The sequence below is a fragment of the Scomber japonicus genome, chromosome 12, assembly GCF_027409825.1.
Source record: "Scomber japonicus isolate fScoJap1 chromosome 12, fScoJap1.pri, whole genome shotgun sequence".
NCBI classification, from domain to species: domain Eukaryota; kingdom Metazoa; phylum Chordata; class Actinopteri; order Scombriformes; family Scombridae; genus Scomber; species Scomber japonicus.
This window is the reverse complement of record NC_070589.1, coordinates 30,681,130-30,703,169: the sequence shown is the minus strand read 5'-3', so window position 1 is coordinate 30,703,169 and position 22,040 is coordinate 30,681,130. Positions and strand designations below refer to the sequence as shown.

Here is a 22,040-nt window from a genome sequence, read left to right as displayed (position 1 = left end):
AGTTCGTCAAATATGACATAATTACCAACAACTGATTGTCTGTCATGGTGATCATTACTTTTCGGTGTTTCATTTTTCACAACACAAATGTCTTTTGTTTCTAAAGCTCACATTTACCTGGCAGCTTTGAGTGAGTATTGAGTATATAGAAGACTTCCTGTGATCATTGTGAACTTTATTTATTTTTGCAGACATACAATCTCTCAATCTATAAAACAAATACATCATCTCTTTACTGACAATAATTATGATAACACAGCATAAAAGCATATCTGTAGCATTTAGATTATAATAAGGAACATAAGCATGAATAAGCATATCATAAGTAGACTAGGCTGTGATAAAACAGACACTTAAATCTTGGCTTCATTAAAGGTACAGTCATTGATCCCAATGTAAAGAAAAGAGAGAGTCACCCCACATCAAAATAAAAAAGCGAAACAAAACACTGGACTGGAGCCAGTTATCAGGTATTATAATACACAGATTAAAAGCTGATATTATAAAATGTAAAAGTTTTCACACAGTCATAACAAGAATATGATCGGTTATAAAAACAGGACAATAATTTCATTGATTTTGTCAAGACAAACAACTCCATTATTTTGCAAGTAGGCAATACATCTATATTGTTAAATCTGCTGGATTTTTAAGGCTCATGCACTCAAACAGAAACTATTATAAACATCATTGATATGTACAGGAAAACCCCACATTTTCAAAAATAAAAGTAAGTTAACATGAATGACTGTACAAAGTATTTAGATACTCTTTCTCGAAGATGTTGTTTGTTGCTGTTGTTGTTGAATTTCTATATGGATCATTTCTGTGTGCTACAAGTTTTGTTTCATATTAACAGAAGAAAGATTAATTAATCAGCCTGATCAACTATAGCTAACATATCAGGACAGACATGAACTACCACATTGCCTCTTTAATCTTTACAAAACTCAGCAGTGGATTCAAAAGGAGAGTCGTAAAACCGCAATCCAGCATAGAGAGGCTGAGTGAATGTAGTCTGGACTCTGTGGAGGAGAGTCATGGTTTCAGAGACGCTGTAGAAGGACAGAATACCTGCTTTGTGATCCAGGTACACTCCAACTCTGGAGGAAACAGGACCTGGGATGACTGTCAAGTTATCACTATGTCTGAATAGATGCATAATTTGGCAACAATCCAATGCCCACGACTTGTCATTGTTTCCAAATGGACTTTGAATTGTAGTAGTGGTTCCTCTAAAGTCAATATCTTTGTATGTCACAGCTACTGCACATCTCCCACGCCTCTCCACCTCAAAGTAACAACGTCCAGTCAGACTCTCTTTACTCAGGACCTGCCAGTAATATGCAAACCTGTCTGCATGATAAGGATAACTCTTTTCTGTTTTCATTTTTGTTGCTTTTCTGTTCCCCTCTGACAGTAACAGATGCGTGAGTGCTGTGTTTGGATCCAGTGTGATCTGTTGTGAGTATTGTAAGAATTCAGCTCTTGTCTTCGGTTCTGCTTCTTGGCTTGATGCTAAAACATCGACTTCAGGTATCGTTAAAGACCACTTTGACCAGGTCTTGTTCAGAATGTCCAGCAGTGTAGATTTGGCCTCTGATAGAGCCTCTTCCACATCCACAAAGTTTACTTTAGAACATAAATTTAAGTTTGGCATTCTAAGGCGCAAAGGCAGTGATAGTGGTCTGTAATCTTGTAAAAACTGGGTGTGATTCTCTGTTTTTGAGAGCTGCTCCAGTTCAGCATCTTTCTTCTTCAGCTCAGTGATCTCCTGCTGCAGCTTCTCCTGATGCTCTTCAACTCGACTCGCTATAGTTTCCTGCTGGGATCTGATCTGCTGCTTCACATCAGAGCTTATTTTCTGGAGGAGATGGATCAGCTCAGTGAAGATCTTCTCACTGTTCTTCACTGTTTTATCAGCATAGCGACTGAGGGCCTTCACCTCCTGTTGACGGAGCTTCACATCTTTCTCTCTGTCCTGGATTCTCTGCTGGATTTTCTTTTGACTCTCCTCAAGCTCTCTCTGCCTCTCAGTCCTTTCTGCTGCAGCTGAGACTGTTTCGTGGCCTTTATGTTCATCCACAGAGCAGAGATAACAGATACACTTCTGATCAGTACGACAGAACATCTTCATCACCTCATCATGACGAGAGCAGATGTTCTCCTGAAGCTTCTTGGAGGGTTCAACCAGCTGGTGTTTCTTTAATGGAGCTACCTCATGGTGTGGTTGGAGGTGATTCTCACAGTAAGAAGCCAGGCAGTTCAGACACGACTTGGATGCTTTCAGCTTCCTCCCAGTACAAAAATCACAGGCCACATCTTCAGGTCCAGCATAGCAGAGATCAGCAGGAGCAGCAGCAGCAGCTTGGAGTCCAGTCTTCTTCAGGTCCTCCACTAAATCTGCTAACATGGTGTTTTTCATCAGGACAGGCCTCGGTGTGAAGGCCTCTCTGCACTGAGGGCAGCTGTACATTTTTTTCTCATCCTCTCCATCCCAGAAGTTTTGTATACAGCTCATGCAGTAGCTGTGTCCACAGGGAATAGTTACCGGATCCTTCAGTAGATCCAAACAGATCGAACAGCAGAATTTTGCTCCGTCGAGCTGAGCTCCTTGCTGTGCCATTTCAGCTCTCAGTGACAATGACTGTCTGAGTTTCACTTTCTGAGAAGTGAAACCAATGTGTGTGAACTGATCCTGTAGTTACTGCTGACTTACTGGTCTGTGTTGAATGGGTGTTATCAGCTCTTGCATTTCACAACATGCTGGTTAAACATAAACTTTTATATCTGGGAATGGGAGGGAACCAGGAAATATCTGCACAGTGGAACAGGTAGAACAGCTAGGGGATATTTGATTAACTGAGAAGTGGTTTGAGAGAGGCCGTCACTTTAGAAGAACAGTAATATGCTGCTTACATAATGATGCTTTAGTGGTAATAATCTAATGATGTCATATATAATGATATATCAGTCAGAGGGGCCAAACCACTATTTTTACTGTAATACTTTAACTAAATTTTGCAGCCAATACTTACAGTATTTCCATTGAGTTGAGTAAGACTTTTCATGCAGAACTTTTACTTGTAATAAAGTATTTTTACATTGTTGTATTGGTACCTTTATTTAAGCAAAGGATCTGCCATTTTCTCAAAGATGTTGTTTGTTGCTGTTGTTGAATTTTTAAATGTGCTACAAGTTTTGTTTCATATTAACAGAAGAAAGATTAATTAATCAGCCTGATCAAAAATAGCTAACATATCAGGACAGACAGAAGAAGGGGTACCACATGAACCCCCACATTACCTCTTTAATCTACTTTACAAAACTCAGCAGTGGATTTAAAAACAGATTTGTAAAACCGCAATCCAGCATAGAGAGGCTGAGTGAATCTAGTCTGGACTCTGTGGAGGAGAGTCATGGTTTCAGAGACACTGTAGAAGGACAGAATACCTGCTTTGTGATCCAGGTACACTCCTACTGTGGAGGACTGAGGACCTGGGATGACTGTCAAGTTGTTGTTATGTCTGAATAGATGCATAATTTGGCAGCAATCTAATGCCCAGGACTTGTCATTGTCTCCAAATGGACTTTGAATTGTAGTAGTGGTTCCTCTAAAGTTAATATCTTTGTATGTCACAGCTACTGCACATCTCCCATCCCTCTCCACCTCCCAGTAACAGCGTCCAGTCAGACTCTCTCTACTCAGGACCTGCCAGCACTGTTTGAACCTGTCTCTGTGACTTGAATACGGCCGTACTATATCTGTTTTTGTTGCTGCTCTGTTCCCCTCTGACAGTGACAGATGTTTGTTTGCTGTGTTTGGATCCAGTGTGATCTGGTGTGAGTATTGTAAGAATTCAGCTCTGGTCTTCGGTTCTGCTTCTTGATTTGATGGTAAAACATCGACTTCAGGTATTGTTAAAGACTGCTTTGACCAGGTCTTGTTTAGAATGTCCTCTAGGGTACATTTGGCCTCTGACACAGCCTCTTCCACATAGTCAAAGCACAGTTCAGTATACAAAGACAAACATGGACTACTAGACAAAACAGGCAGTGATAGTGGTGCATAATCTCGTAGAAACTGGGTGTGATTCTCTGTTCTTGAGAGGAGCTCCAGTTCAGCATCTTTCTTCTTCAACTCAGTGATCTCCTGCTGCAGCTCCACCTGACGCTCTTTGACTTCACTCACTTTGGTCTCCTGCTCAGATCTGATCTGCTGCTTCACATCAGAACTTCTTTCCTGGATGAGACGGATCAGCTCAGTGAAGATCTTCTCACTGTCCTCCACTGCTTTATCAGCATAGCGATTGACAACCTCCACCTCCTGTTGAAGCAGCTTCACATCTTTCTCTCTGTCCAGGATTCTCTGCTGGATGTCTTGTCGACTCACCTCGAGCTCTCTCTGCCTCTCAGTCCTTTCTGCTGCAGCAGAGACTGTGTCGTGGCCTTTATGTTCTTCCACAGAGCAGAGATAACAGATACACTTCTGATCAGTACGACAGAACATCTTCATCACCTCATCATGACGAGAGCAGATGTTCTCCTGGAGCTTCTTGGAGGGCTCAACCAGCTTATGTTTCTTTAATGGAGCTACATCATGGTGTGGTTGGAGGTGTTTCTCACAGTAAGAGGCCAGGCAGTTCAGACAGGACTTGGATGCTTTCAGCTTCCTCCCAGTACAGAAATCACAGGCCACATCTTCAGGTCCAGCAAAGCAGAGATCAGCAGGAGCAGCAGCTTGGAGTCCAGTCTTCTTCAGGTCCTCCAATAAATCTGCAAACATGGTGCTTTTCATCAGGACAGGCCTCGGTGTGAATGTCTGTCTGCACTGAGGGCAGCTGTAGATTTTCTTCTCATCCTCTCCATCCCAGAAGTTTTTTATACAGCTCATGCAGTAGCTGTGTCCACAGGGAATAGTTACCGGATCCTTCAGTAGATCCAAACAGATCGAACAGCAGAATTTTGCTCCGTCGAGCTGAGCTCCTTGCTGTGCCATTTCAGCTCTCAGTAACAATGACTGTCTGAGTTTCACTTTCTGAGAAGAGAAACCAATGTGTGTGAACTGATCCTGTAGTTACTGCTGACTTACTGGTCTGCGTTGAATGGGTGTTGTCAGCTCTTGCAGTTCACAACATGCTGCTTATACCCATCCTTAAACTTTTAGATCTGTGAATGGGAGGGAACCAGGAAATATCTGCACAGTGGAACCGGTAGAACAGGTAGGGGATATTTGATTCATGAACGGATGAGGAGTGGTTTGAGAGAGGCCGTTTTCTTTTCTTTTTTTTTTACTGTCACTTTAGAAGAACAGTAACATGCTGCGTACACAATGATGCTTCAGTCAGAGGGGCCAAGCCACTATTTTTACTGTAATACTTTAACTCAATTTTGCAGCCAATACTTAGTTTTTCCTTGGACTTGAGTAAGACTTTTCATGCAGAACTTTTACTTGTAATAGAGTATTTTTACATTGTTGTATTGGTACCTTTATTTAAGCAAAGGATCTGCCATTTTCTCAAAGATGTTGTTTATTGCTGTTGTTGAATTTTTAAATGGATCATTTCTGCAATGTGCTACAAGCTTTGTTTCATATTAACAGAAGAAAGATTAATTAATCAGCCTGATCAACAATAGCTAACATATCAGGACAGACAGAAGAAGGGGTACCACATGAACCCCCACATTACCTCTTTAATCTACTTTACAAAACTCAGCATAGGATGTAAAAGGATAATCGTAAAACCGCAATCCAGCATAGAGAGGCTGAGTGAATCTAGTCTGGATTCTGTGGAGGAGAGTCATGGTTTCAGAGACGCTGTAGAAGGACAGAATACCTGCTTTGTGATCCAGGTACACTCCTACTCTGGAGGAACCAGGACCTGGGATGACTGTCAAGTTATCACTATGTCTGAATAGATGCATACTTTGGCAACAATCCAATGCCCAGGACTGGTCGTTGCCTCCAAATGGACTTTGATTTGTAATACCAGTTCTTGTTCCGACCATAAGTTGAAAGATCATATCTTTGTATGTCACAGCTACTGCACATCTCCCACGCCTCTCCACCTCCCAGTAACAACGTCCAGTCAGACTCTCTCTACTCAGGACCTGCCAACAATATATGAACCTGTTTGGGTGACTTGAATACGGCTGTACTTTTCTTGTTTTTGTTGCTGCTCTGTTCCCCTCTGACAGTAACAGATTGTTGTGTGCTGTGTTTGGATCAAGTGTGATCTGGTGTGAGTATTGTAAGAATTCAGCTCTGGTCTTCGGTTCTACTTCTTGGCTTGATTTTGTAAAAACATCGACTACACGTACCATCAGAGATCCCTTAGTCCATGTCTTGTACAGAATGTCCTGCAGTGCATATCTGACCTCCGACACAGCCTCTTCCACATCCGCTAAGGGTACTGAAGTACAAAAGTCCAAAATTGGGATAGGTGATAAAACAGGAAGTGATAGTGGTGTGTAATTTCGTAGAAACTGAGTGTGATCCTCTGTGTGTGAGAGTTGCTCCAGTTCAGTGTATTTCTTCTTCAGCTCAGTGATCTTCTGCTGCAGCTCCACCTGAAGCTCTTCAACTTCACTCACTATAGTTTCCTGATGGGATCTGATCTTCTGCTTCACATCAGAGCTTTTTTTCTGGATGAGACGGATCAGCTCAGTGAAGATCTTCTCACTATTCTCCACTGCTTTATCAGCATAACGACTGACAGTCTCCACCTCCTGTTGAAGCAGCTTCACGTCTTTCTCTGTGTTCTTGATTGTCTGCAGGACTTTTTGTCGACTCCACCTGACCATTCTCTCTTTCTCAGTCCTTTCTGCTGCAGCTGAGACTGTGTCGTGGCCTTTATGTGCCTCCACAGAGCAGAGATAACAGATAATCTGCTGATCTGAACATCTTCATCACCTCATCATGACAAGAGCAGATGTTCTCCTGAAGCTTCTTGGAGGGCTCCACCAGCTTATGTTTCTTTAATGGAGCTACATCATGGTGTGGTTGGAGATGTTTCTCACAGTAAGAGGCCGGGCAGTTCAGACAGGACTTGATGGCTTTCAGTTTCCTCCCAGTGCAGAAATCACAGGCCACATCTTCAGGTCCAGCATAGCAGAGATCAGCAGGAGCAGCAGCAGCAGCAGCAGCTTGGAGTTCAGTCTTCTTCAGGTCCTCCACTAAATCTGCTAACATGGTGTTTTTCATCAGGACAGGCCTTGGTGTGAATGTCTGTCTGCACTGAGGGCAGCTATAGATCTTCTTCTCATCCTCTCCATCCCAGAAGTTGTTAATACAGCTCATGCAGTAGCTGTGTCCACAGGGAATAGTTACCGGATCCTTCAGTAGATCCAAACAGGTCGAACAGCAGAATTTTTCATGGTCCAGCTGAGCTCCTTGCTGCGCCATTTCAGCTCTGTGTAACAATGACTGTGCAAAAAGAAAAAGCAAACTGCGTCCTCTGATGAGGCACTTCCTGTTTACTTGCTGGTCTGTGATGAATTGGGGTTATCAGCTCTTGCCTTTCACTACCTCCTGGTTACACCCATCCTTAAACTTTTAGATCTGTGAAAAGAAGGAAACCAGGATGACCCTGCTGAAGTCTGCAAGCTGATACGTGTTAGTCTATTAATAAAGTTTTTCTATAGTACAAGTGTTGCTGGAGCTTTGACTTCTTTTTTTCCCTTCTGCATGCACCTTGGAAGTAGGTGGCCAGAAACCTCTACCCTGTTTCTACAGCAATGGGAGCGAACCAGGAAATATCTGCACAGTGGAGCAAGTAGAACAGGAAGGAGATATTTGATTCATGCCAGGATGATGAGGGGTTTGAATCTGTTTTTCATTGCTTTTCCCCCTGTTACATTAGCAAAACAAAATAAAAAGCCAACAGCCATTTAGTAATCCAAAAGACTGTGTGAAGTGAATTCACATTTTCTTCTAAACACATTAAATAGGTCATAAATGTATTTCTAAAAAAGGTGTAAAAAGCATTTCAACCATTTAGATTTGAATTGTGGAGCTAGACTTCACAAACTGTGTTTCAAGATTTCTGTGTTCAGGATTTAGTGATTAGCATAAACCCGCCCCTGCTGCTGTAGAGGTATAAATACATTCAGCACACACTACTACTACTACAGTCTACAGTTAGCTGAGTTGGCTTCCGAGTTAGCCGCCGAGCTAGCCGCTAAGCTAGCAGCTGAGCTAGTAGCCGAGCTAGCTGCTAGCAGCCGAGTTAGCCGCCAAGTTAGCCGCCGAGCTAGCAGCTGAGTTAGCAGCAGAAAGCTGTCAGACATAGCGTCCATGAGGTGGTGATTTTGACTGACAGGTGACACTTGGAAGGGGGCGGGGTTTCAGCGGACTCGGCGGGCACTCCCACAGCGTTTGGGAGCAGAGACAGAGGCTGCTATTACACAACTTTGAAGCCTAATTTCTATATTTGGTGATTTTTTTAATCATTCAAATTTGGCAGGGTGGTTAACAACACACTTTTCTGTGGTATGTCAAACTCAGAACACATATTTATTCTTACTTTACACAGACTTTAATACTGACAAAGTTGTGACAGCAAAATAAACATTGACAGGTATTTAGCTGTAATAAAGATAGACCTGTAATGCTTTTAGAAAGATCTCCACCCCTTACATCTCTGCATTGATTGGTTTTGTTATTGGTGTGTTATGATTGGACAAAAAAGCTGAACAATGTCTTTATTGTCTATTTAAGGCTATTTTTGCTGTAATTATCTTGTATCTGGCACTATTTCCTTATGAATCCCTGCCACACCCCATTAACAATGTGCTGTGGGTTTTTTTAATCAGTACCTATTTACCAGTCAGTCATCAACACCTTTCAGCATGCAGCAGTATGTGAAACCTGTGCTGACATTACCACAGTGTTGTTGAGAAGTCTGTTTAGTCAGTAACCACAATCAAACACAGGCTGAATATAATTATAGTTCAGTTCCTTTCAAGTTTTTTTTTTTTTTTCTCTGTCCAGTTGTCATTTTCATACTTGATCGTACCATGGTATGTTATTAATCAGTCGATTTCCAAAGACAATATCAGTATAAAACCCTCACTGGTACAAAAAAGGTTGGGAACCCAAGAACTGTTACAGTAAAATTAGACACTCAAAATAGAAAACTTGAAATCACAGGCTGATCCAACTTGCTTGAATTTCATCATAGCAACTCATTATGTGACTCAGTAGTGCCTGTATGCACTCGCAACAACGTCTGGGCATGCTGCTGATGAGTCAGTGGATGATGTCCTTGGGGATCTCCTCCCAGACCTGGATCAGTCTGTGGCAGATGCACCGATACATAATGTCCCATAGGTGCTCAATTGGATTTAGGTCACTGGCATCAATGCCTTTGTCCTGCACCAGCGTAACATCTGGCGATCGCTCTGAGGAATTCATCCCAGTACCTAACAGCAGTCAGGTTACTGTTGGTTATTTAACATTTGCACAACCCTCCAAGGATATACCTCCCCAGACCATCAGTGACCCACCACTAAACTGGTAATGCTGGATGATGTTACAAGCAGCAGAACGTTTACCACAGCGTCTCCAGACTCTTTCAATCAATCTTCAATCAATCTTTATTTGTATAGCGCCAAATCACAACAGAGTTATCTCAAGTCACTTTCCACATAGAGCAGGTTCTAAACCGAACTCTTCAGGTTTTAACTTTAAAGAGACCCAACATTCCCACATGAGCAACAGTGGCAAGAAAAAACTCCCTTTTAACAGGAAGAACCCTCAGAACCAGACTCAGAGTGGGAGAACATCTGCCTCGACTGGTTGGGGTTGAGAGGAGAGAGAGGAAGGATAGAGGAGAGAAGCACAATGAAGGTCCGGGACTGTTATCTGTCATCCGGACGTCTACAGGCCCAGATTATCTGTGAGACGAGAAAGCACAGACAACTCCAGGGAAGAAGTTTAGCTTATTGAATGCATTAATAGAACATGAATGTTAATGGATATAGATAAATGGATAGAGAGAGAGAGAGAGAGAGGAGGAGAGAGGAACTCAGTGCATCATGGGAGTCCCCCGGCAGTCTAAGCCTATAGCAGCATAAGCTAAGAGCTATAAGCTTTATCAAAAAGGAACGTTTTAAGCCCACTCTTAAATGTAGAGAGGGACCAAATCTTTCACACCTGTCACATGTGCTCAGTGTCCACCTGCTCTCATTGGGGCGCCAATTGAGGCCCTGCCAATACTAGAGTTGTCTGATGAATGCCAATCGAGCTGCATGATGCTGGGCTGTGAGCACAGGTCCCACTAGAGAACGTCGGGCCCTCATGCCCTCCCTCAAAGAGTCTGGCTCTTACAGTTTTGGTCAGAAACATGCACACCAGCAGCCTACTAGAGGTCATTTTGTAAGGTTCAGCAGTGCTCCTCTTGTTCCTCCTCACACAAAGGAGCAGATACCGGTCCTGCTGCTGGGTTGGTACCCTTCTACGGCCCTGTCCAGCTCTCCTGGTGGAACTGCTGGCCCCCTGGTATCTCCTCCATCCTCTGGAGACTGTACTGGGAGATACAGTAAATCCTGGAGGAGCTGGACTACCTGTGTGACCTGACTGGACTGCAGGTAGCGCCTCATGCTACCAGCAGTGACAAAGACACTAGGAGAACATAAAACTAGAGAAGAATCAGTCAGGAAGGATCATTTGCACCAAAGCAGCTGAAACTCATTGACAATCACTTCCTAAATGGACAGATTGATGTCTCTGAAGTTAACTGACTCGGTGTTATATTGTAATGATTAAGTGTTCCCTTCATTTTTTTGAGCAGTGCACATTGTCTGCATTGATTGGGAGTGTGTTATGATTGTGTGTCTTTCCTTCCCTCCTGCCTTCCTCCCTTCCTTCTTTCCTCTGTCCTTCCATTCCTTCCTTCCTTCCTTCCTTCCACCCTCCCTCCTTCTCTCTTTCCTCCCTTTGTTCTTTCCTTCCTCCACCCCCTTTCTTCCTTCCTCCCTTCCTTCCTCCCGTCTGTCCTTCCTCCCTCCCTCCTTCTCTCTTTACCCCCTTCCTTCTTTCCTTCCTCCACCCCTTTTCTTCCTTCTTTCCTTCTCTCCTGCCTTCCTCCCTTCCTTCTTTCCTCTGTCCTTCCATTCCTTCCTTCCTTCCATCTGTCCTTCCTCCCTCCCTCCTTCTCTCTTTCCTCCCTTTGTTCTTTCCTTCCTCCACCCCCTTTCTTCCTTCCTCCCTTCCTCCCTTGCTTCCTCCCGTCTGTCCTTCTTCCCTCCCTCCTTCTCTCTTTACCCCCTTCCTTCTTTCCTTCCTCCACCCCTTTTCTTCCTTCCTTCTGTCCTTCTTTCCTTCCCTCCTGCCTTCCTTCCTTCCTTCTTTCCTCTGTCCTTCCATTCCTTCCTTCCTTCCATCTGTCCTTCCTCCCTTCCTCCCTCCCTCCTTCTCTCTTTCCTCCCTTTGTTCTTTCCTTCCTCCACCCCCTTTCTTCCTTCCTCCCTTCCTCTCTTGCTTCCTCCCGTCTGTCCTTCCTCCCTCCCTCTTTCTCTCTTTACCCCCTTCCTTCTTTCCTTCCTCCACCCCTTTTCTTCCTTCCTTCTGTCCTTCTTTCCTTCCCTCCTGCCTTCCTCCCTTCCTTCTTTCCTCTGTCCTTCCATTCCTTCCTTCCTTCCATCTGTCCTTCCTCCCTCCCTCCTTCTCTCTTTCCTCCCTTTGTTCTTTCCTTCCTCCACCCCCCTTTCTTCCTTCCTCCCTTCCTTCTTTCCTCTGTCCTTCTTTCCTTCCCTGAATAAAAACTATCTTTATTTTCTCTTTAAGGCTGTTTTGATTATAATTATCTTGAACGTTGCACAACCTGTTAATGCTGCATACAACATGCTGTGGGGTTTTTTTTTAATCAGTACCTTATTTACCAGTCAGTCATCAACACCTTTCAGCATGCAGCACTATGTGAAACCTATGTGAGGACATTACCACAGGGTTGTTGAGAAGTCTGTTAATCAGTAACCACAATCAAACACAGACCGAATATTATTATAGTTCATTTCCTTTCAAGTTATGTTTGCTTTCTTTTCTCTTTCCTGTTGTCGCGTTCATGGCTGATCATACCACGGTTTGTACTTACGTGTGGATTTCCCCGTTTAAAGTTGTCTTCAAGTATGTTTATCAGTCACATCTCTAATGACTATATGACTATTTATATCTTTATATAAACCCTCGTAGATACAAAAAAGGTTGGGAGCCCATCATCTACAAAACTGCCATAGCAAACTTAGACACTGTAAATCTGGATGGGGATAAAACTATGAAGGTATTATTAACCTTCCTGTCGTCCTCCCGGGTCAAATTGACCCCGTCTGTTTTGTCTGTCCTTCCTTCCTTTCTCCCTTCCGTCCTTCCTCCCTCCCTCCTCCTCTCTTTCCTCCCTTCCTTCTTTCCTTCCTCCATCCCCCCTTTCTTCCTTCCTTCTGTCGTTCTTTCCTCCCCCCTTCCTTCCTCCCTTCCTTCTTTTCTCTGTCCTTCCATTCCTTCCTTCCTTCCTTCTGTCTGTCCTTCCTCCCTCCCTCCTTCTCTCTTTCCTCCCTTCCTTCTTTCCTTCCTCCACCCCCCTTCTTCCTTCCTCCCTTCCTTCTTTCCTCTGTCCTTCCTTCCTTCCTTCCTTCCTTCCTTTCATCTGTCTTTCCTCCCTCCCTCCTTCTCTCTTTCCTCCCTTCCTTCTTTCCTTCCTCCATCCCCTTCCACCCTTCCTTTCTTTCTTTTCTCCCCCCTTCCTTCCTCCCTTCCTTCTTTCCTCTGTCCTTCTTTCCTCCCTTCCTTCAATCTGTCCTTCCTCCCTCCCTCCTTCTCTCTTTCCTCCCTTCGTTCTTTCCTTCCTCCACCCCCCTTTCTTCCTTCCTCCCTTCCTTCTTTCCTCTGTCCTTCCTTCCTTCCTTTCCTCCTTCCTTCCATCTGTTCTTCCTCCCTCCATCCTTCTCTCTTTCTTCCCTTCCTTCTTTCCTTCCTCCACCCCCTTTCTTCCTTCCTTCTGTCCTTCCTTTCTTTCTTTCCTCCCCCTTCCTTCCTCCCTTCCTTCTTTCCTCCCTCCTTCTCTCTTTCCTCCTTCCTTCCTTCCATCTGTCCTTCCTCCTTCCCTCCCTCCCTCCCTCCCTCTCTCTTTCCTCCCCCCTTCCTTCCTCCCTTCCTTCTTCCCTCTGTCCTTCTTTCCTTCCTTCCTTCCATCTGTCCTTCCTCCCTCCCTCCTTCTCTCTTTCCACCCTTCCTTCTTCTTTCCTTCCTCCATCCCCCTTTCTTCCTTCCTTCTGTCCTTCTTCCCTTCCCCCCTTTCTTCCTTCCTTCTGTCTTTCTTTCCTCCTCCCTTTCTTCCTCCCTTCCTTCTTTCCTCTGTCCTTCTTTCCTCCCTTCCTCTTTTCCTTTCTCCCTCCCTCCTTCTCTCTTTCCTCCCTTCCTTCTTCCCTTCCTCCACCCCCCCTTTCTTCCTTCCTTCTGTCTTTCTTTCCTCCTCCCTTCCTTCCTCCCTTCCTTCGCTCCTCTGTCCTTCTTTCTTTCCTTCCTTCCTTCCATCTGTCCTTCCTCCCTCCCTCCTTCTCTCTTTCCTCCCTTCCTTCCTCCCTTCCTTCGTTCCTCTGTCCTTCTTTCTTTCCTTCCTTCCTTCCATCTGTCCTTCCTCCCTCCCTCCTTCTCTCTTTCCTCCCTTCCTTCCTCCCTCCACCCCCCTTTCTTCCTTCCTTCCTTCCTTTCTTTCTTTACTCCCCCTTTCTTCCTTCATTTCTTTCTTTCCTCCCCCCTTCCTTCCTCCCTTCCTTCTTTCCTCTGTCCTTCTTTCCTCCCTTCCTCTTTTCCTTTCTCCCTCCCTCCCTCCCTCCCTCCTACCTTCCTTCCTTCCTATCCAGAAGTATTTTTTAATATCTTTACTACAACTGGCTATTTTAAATGATATATAAAAGTATAAAGAGCTTGATTTGAAGAGGTTTGATTATTCCTTTCCTTTTTTTCTGAGAACAGAGTAGAGGAAGCTCTTAAGATGCAAAAATATATGTTGAAAAAATGTGATTGTTTCAGTCAAAGGACCATCGTTAGAACAACTTACAGATCACATTATTCTACAGACATGAATATAAATAGGATATCAGAAGTAACAGCGATGTGCAATTGGGAGAAGAGAGGTAAGAGGTATTCTGAAAAGAGCCGTTCAGCCACCAGTGTTTGCATTTAAATTGCACATTAAACTGTTAATCAGCGGACTCTTGTCATTATGAGTATAAAGCAAAGTGTGTATCAGTGAAATGAAGTCAGAGAGGAGAAAACTTGTGAATATATTTATGTGTGTAGACATTAAACCCTCCTGTTGTCCTTGAGTCAAGGAAGGAAGGGAGGAAGGGAGGAAGAAGGAAGAAGGAAAAAAGGAAGGAAGGATGAAGGGAGGAAGGAAAGGAAGGTGGGAGGGAAGGAAAGGAGGAAGGAAGGGAGGAAGAAGGGAAGAAGGAAAGGAAGGTAGGAGGGAAGGAAGGAAAGAAGGAGGGAGGAAGGAAAGAAGGAGGGAGGGAGGGAGGACGGAAGGAAAGAAGGAAGGAGGGAGGGAAGTAGGAAGGAAGGAAGGAAGGAGGGAGAGAAGGAAATGAAGGTAGGAGGGAAGGAAAGGAGGAAGGAAGGACAGGGGGAGAAAGGAAGGGAAGAAGGGAAGGAAGGTAGGAGGGAAGGAAAGAAGGAGGAAGGAAGGAAGGAAAGAAGGAAGGAAGGAGGGAGAAAGGAAGGGAGAAAGGAAAGGAAGGTAGGAGGGAAGGAAAGAAGGAAGGAAGTTGATTTCTTTTTCAGTGGGAGCTTCTTTTGGATTCAGACCATAATTTTACTATCTTAAGAAGATCTCAGTAATCAGAGGTTTTACATCTGGAGAAACTTGAGCATGTCTTTGTCTCCTGCAGGTTGAACTACTGCAGTCAGACAGATGTGGTTGATCCAGAGTGCAAAGACTTCTCATTCACTACATGTTTTTTATCTTGCATGCTGCCCTTTGAATGCTCCTTTACATTCTTACAGTCTATTTCATTTGTAAGTTTCCCCTTTTGCAGAATAGAGGTTTATCTAATCGTATCTTATTGTATTGTTCTACTACTTCTATTAGTTTGTTTGTACTTCTATTGTTCTTATATTATTTCAGAAAATAAAAAGGGGTTTGAACTTCCTTGTGTATGTAATGTGCTGTGTAAATAAGCTTGTCTTTCCTCTACTGAAGGAAATCACTTTTATTAACCTGCATAACAAGTTGTCATATATTCTTCTACCACTAGGGGGCGAAAAAGCTCCACTGAAATATCTGTGAACGTGTCTGATGTTTCCAGACAAACATTTAATAGATGTACAAAGTGATTTTTGATGTTTATAAATGTTGTATTGGTTAATTTAGTTGCATCGAATTAAAGATGAACTCCTCACAAAGCTGAAGTCCCCTCTGAGGAGCCTGAGTGGATCCTGACCTCTGACCTTCTCTGAGAGGTCCAGCTCAGTTTTTTTTTTTTTGCTTTGAGTTATTATAGCCTATAAGTGAGTCAGTAAAGATGGATTTAGAAAGGCCTTTTCAAAACATAAGTTACAAAGCTTCACAATGAAAGCAGTCAGCATGAGTTGTCAAATATATTAACAGGGTGATTCTTTAGGGTACACTGCATGTCCACTGTTGTTAAATATACTTATAAAATCAAATTTCTTCAAACTAATTGCATTTTATGTGTAAACTTGCTTCATGAAATGACATGGGGGGGTTACCTACAGTACAACACCTGGCTGACCAGATAACTTTCATGGAGCCTAAACACCCAGACCCCCTTCTCATCATTATTATGGATTCTAACAGAGCAAACCTCAGCGATGAAAATACACACAGGAATAAAAACACACGGTTATATTAAAGGTCACCTGTCGCTCTGTCCCCCCCCCCCCCCCCCCCCCCCCCGCAGCTTTTAGGACCTTAAAAGCTGGTTCATCGTCTCCTGACTTACAAGCAGGAACTATAAAATACTGTGGTCAAGATTGTGAGGGTCCTTCCTCCCTTCCTTTTATCCTTTATGTGTTCCTTCCTTCTGTCCTTCCTTCCATCTGTCCTTCCTCTCTTCTTCCTTCTGTCCTTCCTTCTATCTGTCCTTCCTCCCTTCCTTCCTTCCATCTGTCCTTCCTCCCTCCCTCCCTTCTGTCCTTCCTTCTATCTGTCCTTCCTACCTTCCTTTTATCCTTTCTTTGTTCCTTCCTTCCTTCCATCTGTCCTTCCTCCCTTTCTTCCTTTTTTCCTTCCTTCTCTTCTTATTTTCTTCCTTTCTTCCTTCTTCCCCTCTTCCTTCCATCTTTTCACATGAGATGAAATTAGTCTGTATGTGGCCCTTGAATGAAAATGAGTTTGACACCTCTGGTTTAGAGCGTCCTTTAAATACCTGACGTCAATCTCTGCAAATCAAAACTCAAGAAGGAGGAAGCCGGATAAACTTGAAGGTTAGAACATTTTAGGTAACGTTAGATAAGGTAAGATAAGGTAAGATAAGGTAAGGTTAGTAAGATTAGATTAGCGTCTCTTGCGTTATCAAACCCAGCAGCAGTTGGTGCCTTTAATGCCCTTAAACAGACAATGTGCGCCAGGAGATACAGACTCTTTAAGCTTCGTGTTGTCCTTCTTCCCTCCTTCCTTCCTTCCTCCTTCATCTGTCCTTCCTTCTGTCCTTCCTTCCTTCCTTCCTTCCTTCCTTCCTTCCTTTCTTCCTCAGATCTAAGTTCAGCTGTTAGGGTAAATGTTCCCTCCTTCTGTCCTTTCTTCCTTCCTTCATCTGTCCTTCCTTTCTTCCTTCCTTCATCTGTCCTTCCTTTCTTCCTTCCTTCATCTGTCCTTCCTTTCTTCCTTCCTTCATCTGTCCTTCCTTTCTTTCTTCCTTCCTTCCTTCCTTCCTCCCCTCCCTCCCTTCCTCCCTCCTCCTTTCCTCTCTCCTTCCTCCCTTTCCTTCCCTTCCTTCCTCCTTTCCTTCCTTCTTCCCTCCTTTCCTTCCTCCCTTACTTCCTTCCTCCCTCCTTCTTTTCCTTCCTTCTTCCTCCCTTGCTTCCCTTCCTTCCTCCTTTCCTTCCTTCTTCCCTCCTTCCCTTCCTTCCTTCCTTCCTCCTTTCCTTCCTTCCTTCCTTCCTTCTTTCCTTCCTTCCTTCCTTACTTAGGTGCAAATGACATAACTAGTAAGGCCTGTTTAAGGGTTAATGCCCGTGCACATAGAGGAAAAGGCTGCTTCATGTGTCACATCATCATTCAAGGTTTTCCAGAGCCTCTCGGCCTGCTCAGTGTTGCCCCTGCAGAGCCAAACAAATGTACCAGGCTCCTTTTGTTTCAGTCAAACATGTCATAACAGGAAGCAGGGGTGTCAAACATGCGGCCCTGTGGGCCAGAACCGGCCTGCTGAGGGATGCAATCCGGCCCACTTTCCTTCCTGTGTTATTTTCCTTCCTTCCTTCTGTCCCTACCTTCCTTCCTTCCATCTGTCCTTCCTATACCTTCCTTTTTTTCCTGTCTTCGTTCCTTTCTTCCTTCCATCTGTCCTTCCTCCCTTTCTTCCTTCTATTCTTCCTTCCTCCGTTTCTTCCATCTGTCCTTCCTTCTTTCCTTCTGTCCTTCCTGCCATCTGTCCTTCCTACTTTCCTGTTTTCCTTTCTTTGTTCATTTGTTCCTTCCTTCCTTCCTTCCTTCCTTCCTTCCTTCCTGTGTTTCTTCCATCTGTCCTTCCTTCTTTCCTTCCTTCCTTCTGTCTGTCCTTCCTACTTTTCTTCCATCTTTCCTTTTGTCCTGTCTTCCTTCCTTCCCTTCTTATTTCCTTCCTTCCTTCCTCTGTTTCTTCCATCTGTCCTTCCTTCTTTCCTTCCTTCCTTCTGTCTGACCTTCCTACCTTTCTTCCATCTTTCCTTTTGTCTGTCTTTCCTTCCTTCCTTCCTTCCTTCTTTTTCAGGAAGCAGGGGTGTCAAACATGCGGCTGTGGGCCAGAACCGGCCTGCTGAGGATGCGATCCGGCCCACTTTCCTTTCTGTGTTCTTTTCCTTCCTTCCTTCTGTCCTTCCTCCCTTTCTTCCTTCTATTCTTCCTTCCTCCGTTTCTTCCATCTGTCCTTCCTTCTGTCCTTCCTGCCATCTGTCCTTCCTACTTTCCTGTTTTCCTTTCTTTGTTCATTTGTTCCTTCCTTCCTTCCTTCCTTCCTTCCTTCCTTCCTTCCTTCCTCTGTTTCTTCCATCTGTCCTTCCTTCTTTCCTTCCTTCCTTCTGTCTGTCCTTCCTACCTTTCTTCCATCTTTCCTTTTGTCTGTCTTTCCTTCCTTCCCTTCTTATTTCCTTCCTTCCTTCCTTCTTTCCTTCCATCTTTTTAATGATCCGCCCACATCAAATCAAATTGGTTTGTATGTGGCCCTTGAATGAAAATGAGTTTGACTCCCCTGGACTAGAGTCTGCATTTTGTTAAAAGCGTGGATCATTAACTTCATTTTGGTGCAAGAGTAAAATACATTTGATTGTTTGATGTTGTCTTGCAATCTCTATTAGGTCCTTGAGTATACCACACATCATTTCAGATATAGACAAAGTGTAAAGCTCAGCACTTGGACACCAGAGATCAAGGTTCATGTGATTTTGGTTAAAGACCGTGTAAAGTGAATTCAGACATTTTCTTCTAAACACATTAAATAGGTCATAAATGTATTTCTAAAAAGGTATAAAAAGCATTTCAACTATTTAGATTTGAATTGTGGAGCTAGGCTTCACAAACTGTGTTTCAAGATTTCTGTGTTCAGAATTTAGTGATTAGCATAAACACGCCCCTGCTGCTGTAGAGATATAAATACATTCAGCACACACTACTACTACTACAGTCTACAGTTAGCCAGTTAGCTGAGTTAGCTGCCGAGTTACCACCGAGCTAGCCATCGAGTTAGCCGCCAAGCCAGCAGCTGAGTTTAGCCGCCAAGCTAGCTGTCAAGTTAGCCGCTGAGCTAGCAGCAGAAAGCTCTCAGCCGTAGCGTCCATGTTTCTGGTAGAGGTGGTGACTTTGATTGACAGGTGACACTTGGTAGGGGGCGGGGTTTCAGCGAACTTGGCGGGCACGCCCACAGCGTTTGGGAGCAGAGAAAGAGGCTGATTTTTACACAACTTAGAAGCCTAATTTCATATAGGCTATTAGATCATTCAAATTTGGCAGGGTGGTTAACAACACACTTTTCTGTGAACACATATTTATTCTTACTTTACACAGACTTTAGCTCTAATGAAACATCTTCAACTTGTTCAACTGTTTTCTGTCCCCAAAAGTCAAATACAGAGATTCACTATTAAAGTATTAAATGTCCTAACATGGCTGAAGGACACTCAGCAAGACATGAAGCCACTGATTATGTTGGCCAGTAATTGGAGTTACGACTGTGACTCAGCATGTAGAGCGGGACTGTTCTCTAATCAGAAATCGGCAGTTTGATCCCCTGCTCCTCAGGTCCACATGTCAAAGTGTCCCTTTGGCAAGATGTCGAACCCTGAATTGCTCCTGCAGGCTGTGCCATCGATGTTTGAGCGTGTTTGTGAATGAGCGAGTCTGATGAGCTGGTCGGCTCGTTGCACAGCAGCCTCCGCCATCAGTGTGTGAATGTTTGAATGTTGGCATGTGTTGTAAAGAGCTTTGAGTGGCTGGAAGATGGTGCTACCACTCTATGGTCGGGGAATCAAAACTGGTCACTCACAGGAAGATACTCTAGGAATAAAAACGCTGGAACTCAAAGTACAAGAAGATCTGGCACAGAAGGGAAGGAAACACGGCTTAAATACATAAGGAGGGGGAAGACAATTAGACACAGGTGAAACACATGAGGGCGGGGGAAAGCAATCAAACTTGACAGGAAGACAGGGGTAAGGCGAGGACTTCAAAATAAAACAGGAAGTGGCACAACAAGAACAGAAAATCAACTAAATCCTGACAGACACTAACAGACCTTGACATCTATCTATCTATCTATCTATCTATCTATCTATCTATCTATCTATCTATCTATCTATCTATCTATCTATCTATCTATCTATCTATCTATCTATCTATCCATCCATCAGATTGTAATACTGATGTTTTATTGTGTCTGTTTTGTCTTTCAAATGCTTTAACCCTCCTGTTGTCCTCGAGTCAAGGAAGGAAAGGAGGAAGGAAGGGAGGAAGAAGGAAAGAAAGGAAGGAGGGAGGGAGGAGGAAAGGAAGGAAAGAGGGAGGGAGGAAAGAAGGAAGGAAGGAAAGAAGGACAGAGGAAAGATGGAAGGGGGAGGAAAGAATGAGAGAAGGAAGGAAGAAAAGGGGATGGAAGAAGGAAAGAAGGAAGGAAGGAAAGAGAGGAAGGAAAGAAAGAGAGAAGGAGGAAGAGAGGAAGGACAGACGGAAGGAAGGAAGGAAGGACTATGAGGGACCAACTCTTTATTTGTGTGTCTTAATTATTTAAATTGAAAATCATATCATGTCTCCTCGACCGCAGTGCTTCTCTTATTTATTACATCCTCTTATTCAGCAGAGGAAGGATTACAGCTGAATGATTAGCAGATTATTTTATTTTTAGTCTACGGACAAAAAAAAAGAAAAAAAAAAGAAGTCTTAATCAAATGAGAATCTTCCAGCTTTTCTATGTCTGACTTTTTTATTTATTTTTAAATTTAACGAGGACATTTATTTGTCCCAGATGTAGATAATTCATGTTTTATTTGTTTAGACCAAATATCACAAATCACATATTAGCCTCAGGGAGCCTTTACAATCTGTTCTTTGGAAAAACTCCCCAAAAAACCTTTTAACAGGGAAGAAAGGGAAGAAACTTTAGGAGGTGACAGAATTATAGATTCATAAGATGAAGAATGTGAAATTACTGGACAGAAGCCATTAGTGTTCAAGTTACTGAAGTTAAAGGTAAGAGATGTCAAATTGATCCTGTCTGTTTTGACTGTTCCTTCTTTCTTCCTTCCTTCCTTCCTTCCGTCTGTCCCTCCTTCCTCCTCTCTCTTTCTTTCCTTCCTCTCTCTTTCCTCCCTTCCTTCTTTCCTTCCTCCACCCTCCTTTTCTTCCTTCCTTCCTTTCTGACTGACTGACTGACTGACTTCCTTCCTTCCTTCCTTCCTTCCTTCCTTCCTTCCTTCTCTCTTTCTTTCCTCCCCCCTACCTTCCCCCCTTCCGTCTTTCCTCTGTTCTTTTTTCCTTCCTTCCTCTTTTCCTTTCTCCCTCCCTCCTCCTTCCTTCTTTCTCTCCTTCCTTCCTACCTTCCGTCCTCCTTTCCTTCCTCCTTCCTCCTACCTTCCTTCCTTCCTGGAGGAGGAGGGGGGGTATCTAATCACTTCCTGGGTGAATAGTAGTTTTAGCTAAATTGGCACATTTCTAATTATAATCTACTACATCGGTATCTCTCTTAGTCTGAAGCCATGTTCCTTCCTTCCTTCCTTCCTTCCTTCCTTCCTTCCTTCCTCCCTCCTTTCCTTCCTTCTTCCCTTCCAACTCCCTTACATCCTTCCTTCCTTCCTCCCTCCTTTCCTTCCTTCTTCCCTTCCACCTCCCTTACATCCTTCCTTCCTTCCTTCCTCCCTCCTTTCCTTCCTTCCTTCCTCCCTCCATTCCTTCCTTCCTTCCTTCCTTCTTTCTCTCCTTCCGTCCTCCTTTCCTTCCTTCCTTATTCAGTTCGACAGAGTGAGAGAGAAGGGACAACAACCATCGTAGACCTCTGGAGTCCTCGGCTCGAACTGAAAGCTTGCAGGCCTCGTTTCATTAAAACTAAGCAGACGCCGAATCTTCTTCTTCTTCACCTACTGTACATCTCTCATCCACCCTGAGCTGCGTTCCCACAAAGAGCCCACTGATGGATTACATTTCCTTTAATTGTAGCTTACAGAGTGTATGTTGAGAAAGACCTGTTCCTTCCTTCCTTCCTTCCTTCCTTCCTTCCTTCCTTCCTTCCTTCCTTCCTTCCTTCCTTCCTTCCTTCCTCCCTCCCTCCCTCCCTCCTTCTTCCTCCCTTCCTTCCTTCCTTCCTCCCTCCTTTCCATCATTCTCCCTCCCTTCGTC

At 43.8% G+C, this 22,040-nt stretch overlaps 3 protein-coding genes across 3 annotated transcripts; all 3 read right to left on the bottom strand.

Annotated features, from left to right (window-relative positions):
- Positions 1-934: 934 nt before the first annotated feature.
- LOC128369744 (tripartite motif-containing protein 16-like) lies at positions 935-2,626 on the bottom strand. Its single transcript, XM_053330821.1, has one exon. The coding sequence runs from the start codon at positions 2,624-2,626 to the stop codon at positions 935-937; it is 1,692 nt and encodes a 563-aa protein (XP_053186796.1).
- A 684-nt stretch (positions 2,627-3,310) lies between these two features.
- Positions 3,311-4,999, bottom strand: LOC128369743 (tripartite motif-containing protein 16-like). Its single transcript, XM_053330820.1, has one exon. It carries the CDS (start codon positions 4,997-4,999, stop codon positions 3,311-3,313), a length of 1,689 nt encoding a protein of 562 aa, XP_053186795.1.
- A 689-nt stretch (positions 5,000-5,688) lies between these two features.
- Positions 5,689-7,405, bottom strand: LOC128369742 (tripartite motif-containing protein 16-like). The gene is made up of 2 exons (XM_053330819.1): positions 6,992-7,405; positions 5,689-6,603 (listed from the first exon to the last, which is right to left on the bottom strand). The coding sequence occupies exons 1-2, from the start codon at positions 7,403-7,405 to the stop codon at positions 5,695-5,697; spliced, it is 1,323 nt and encodes a 440-aa protein (XP_053186794.1). The 3' UTR covers positions 5,689-5,694.
- Between the last annotated feature and the right edge of the window lie 14,635 nt (positions 7,406-22,040).

Bases quoted from the DNA above. Each gene is read 5' to 3' on its own strand.
- LOC128369743 (XM_053330820.1), bottom strand. From the start codon at position 4,999: ATGGCACAGCAAGGAGCTCAGCTCGACGGAGCAAAATTCTGCTGTTCG.
- LOC128369742 (XM_053330819.1), bottom strand. From the start codon at position 7,405: ATGGCGCAGCAAGGAGCTCAGCTGGACCATGAAAAATTCTGCTGTTCG. The intron at 6,604-6,991 runs GTAGCTCCATTA...AGATCCCATCAG, and splicing joins ATCTCCAACCACACCATGAT to GAAACTATAGTGAGTGAAGT.
- LOC128369744 (XM_053330821.1), bottom strand. From the start codon at position 2,626: ATGGCACAGCAAGGAGCTCAGCTCGACGGAGCAAAATTCTGCTGTTCG.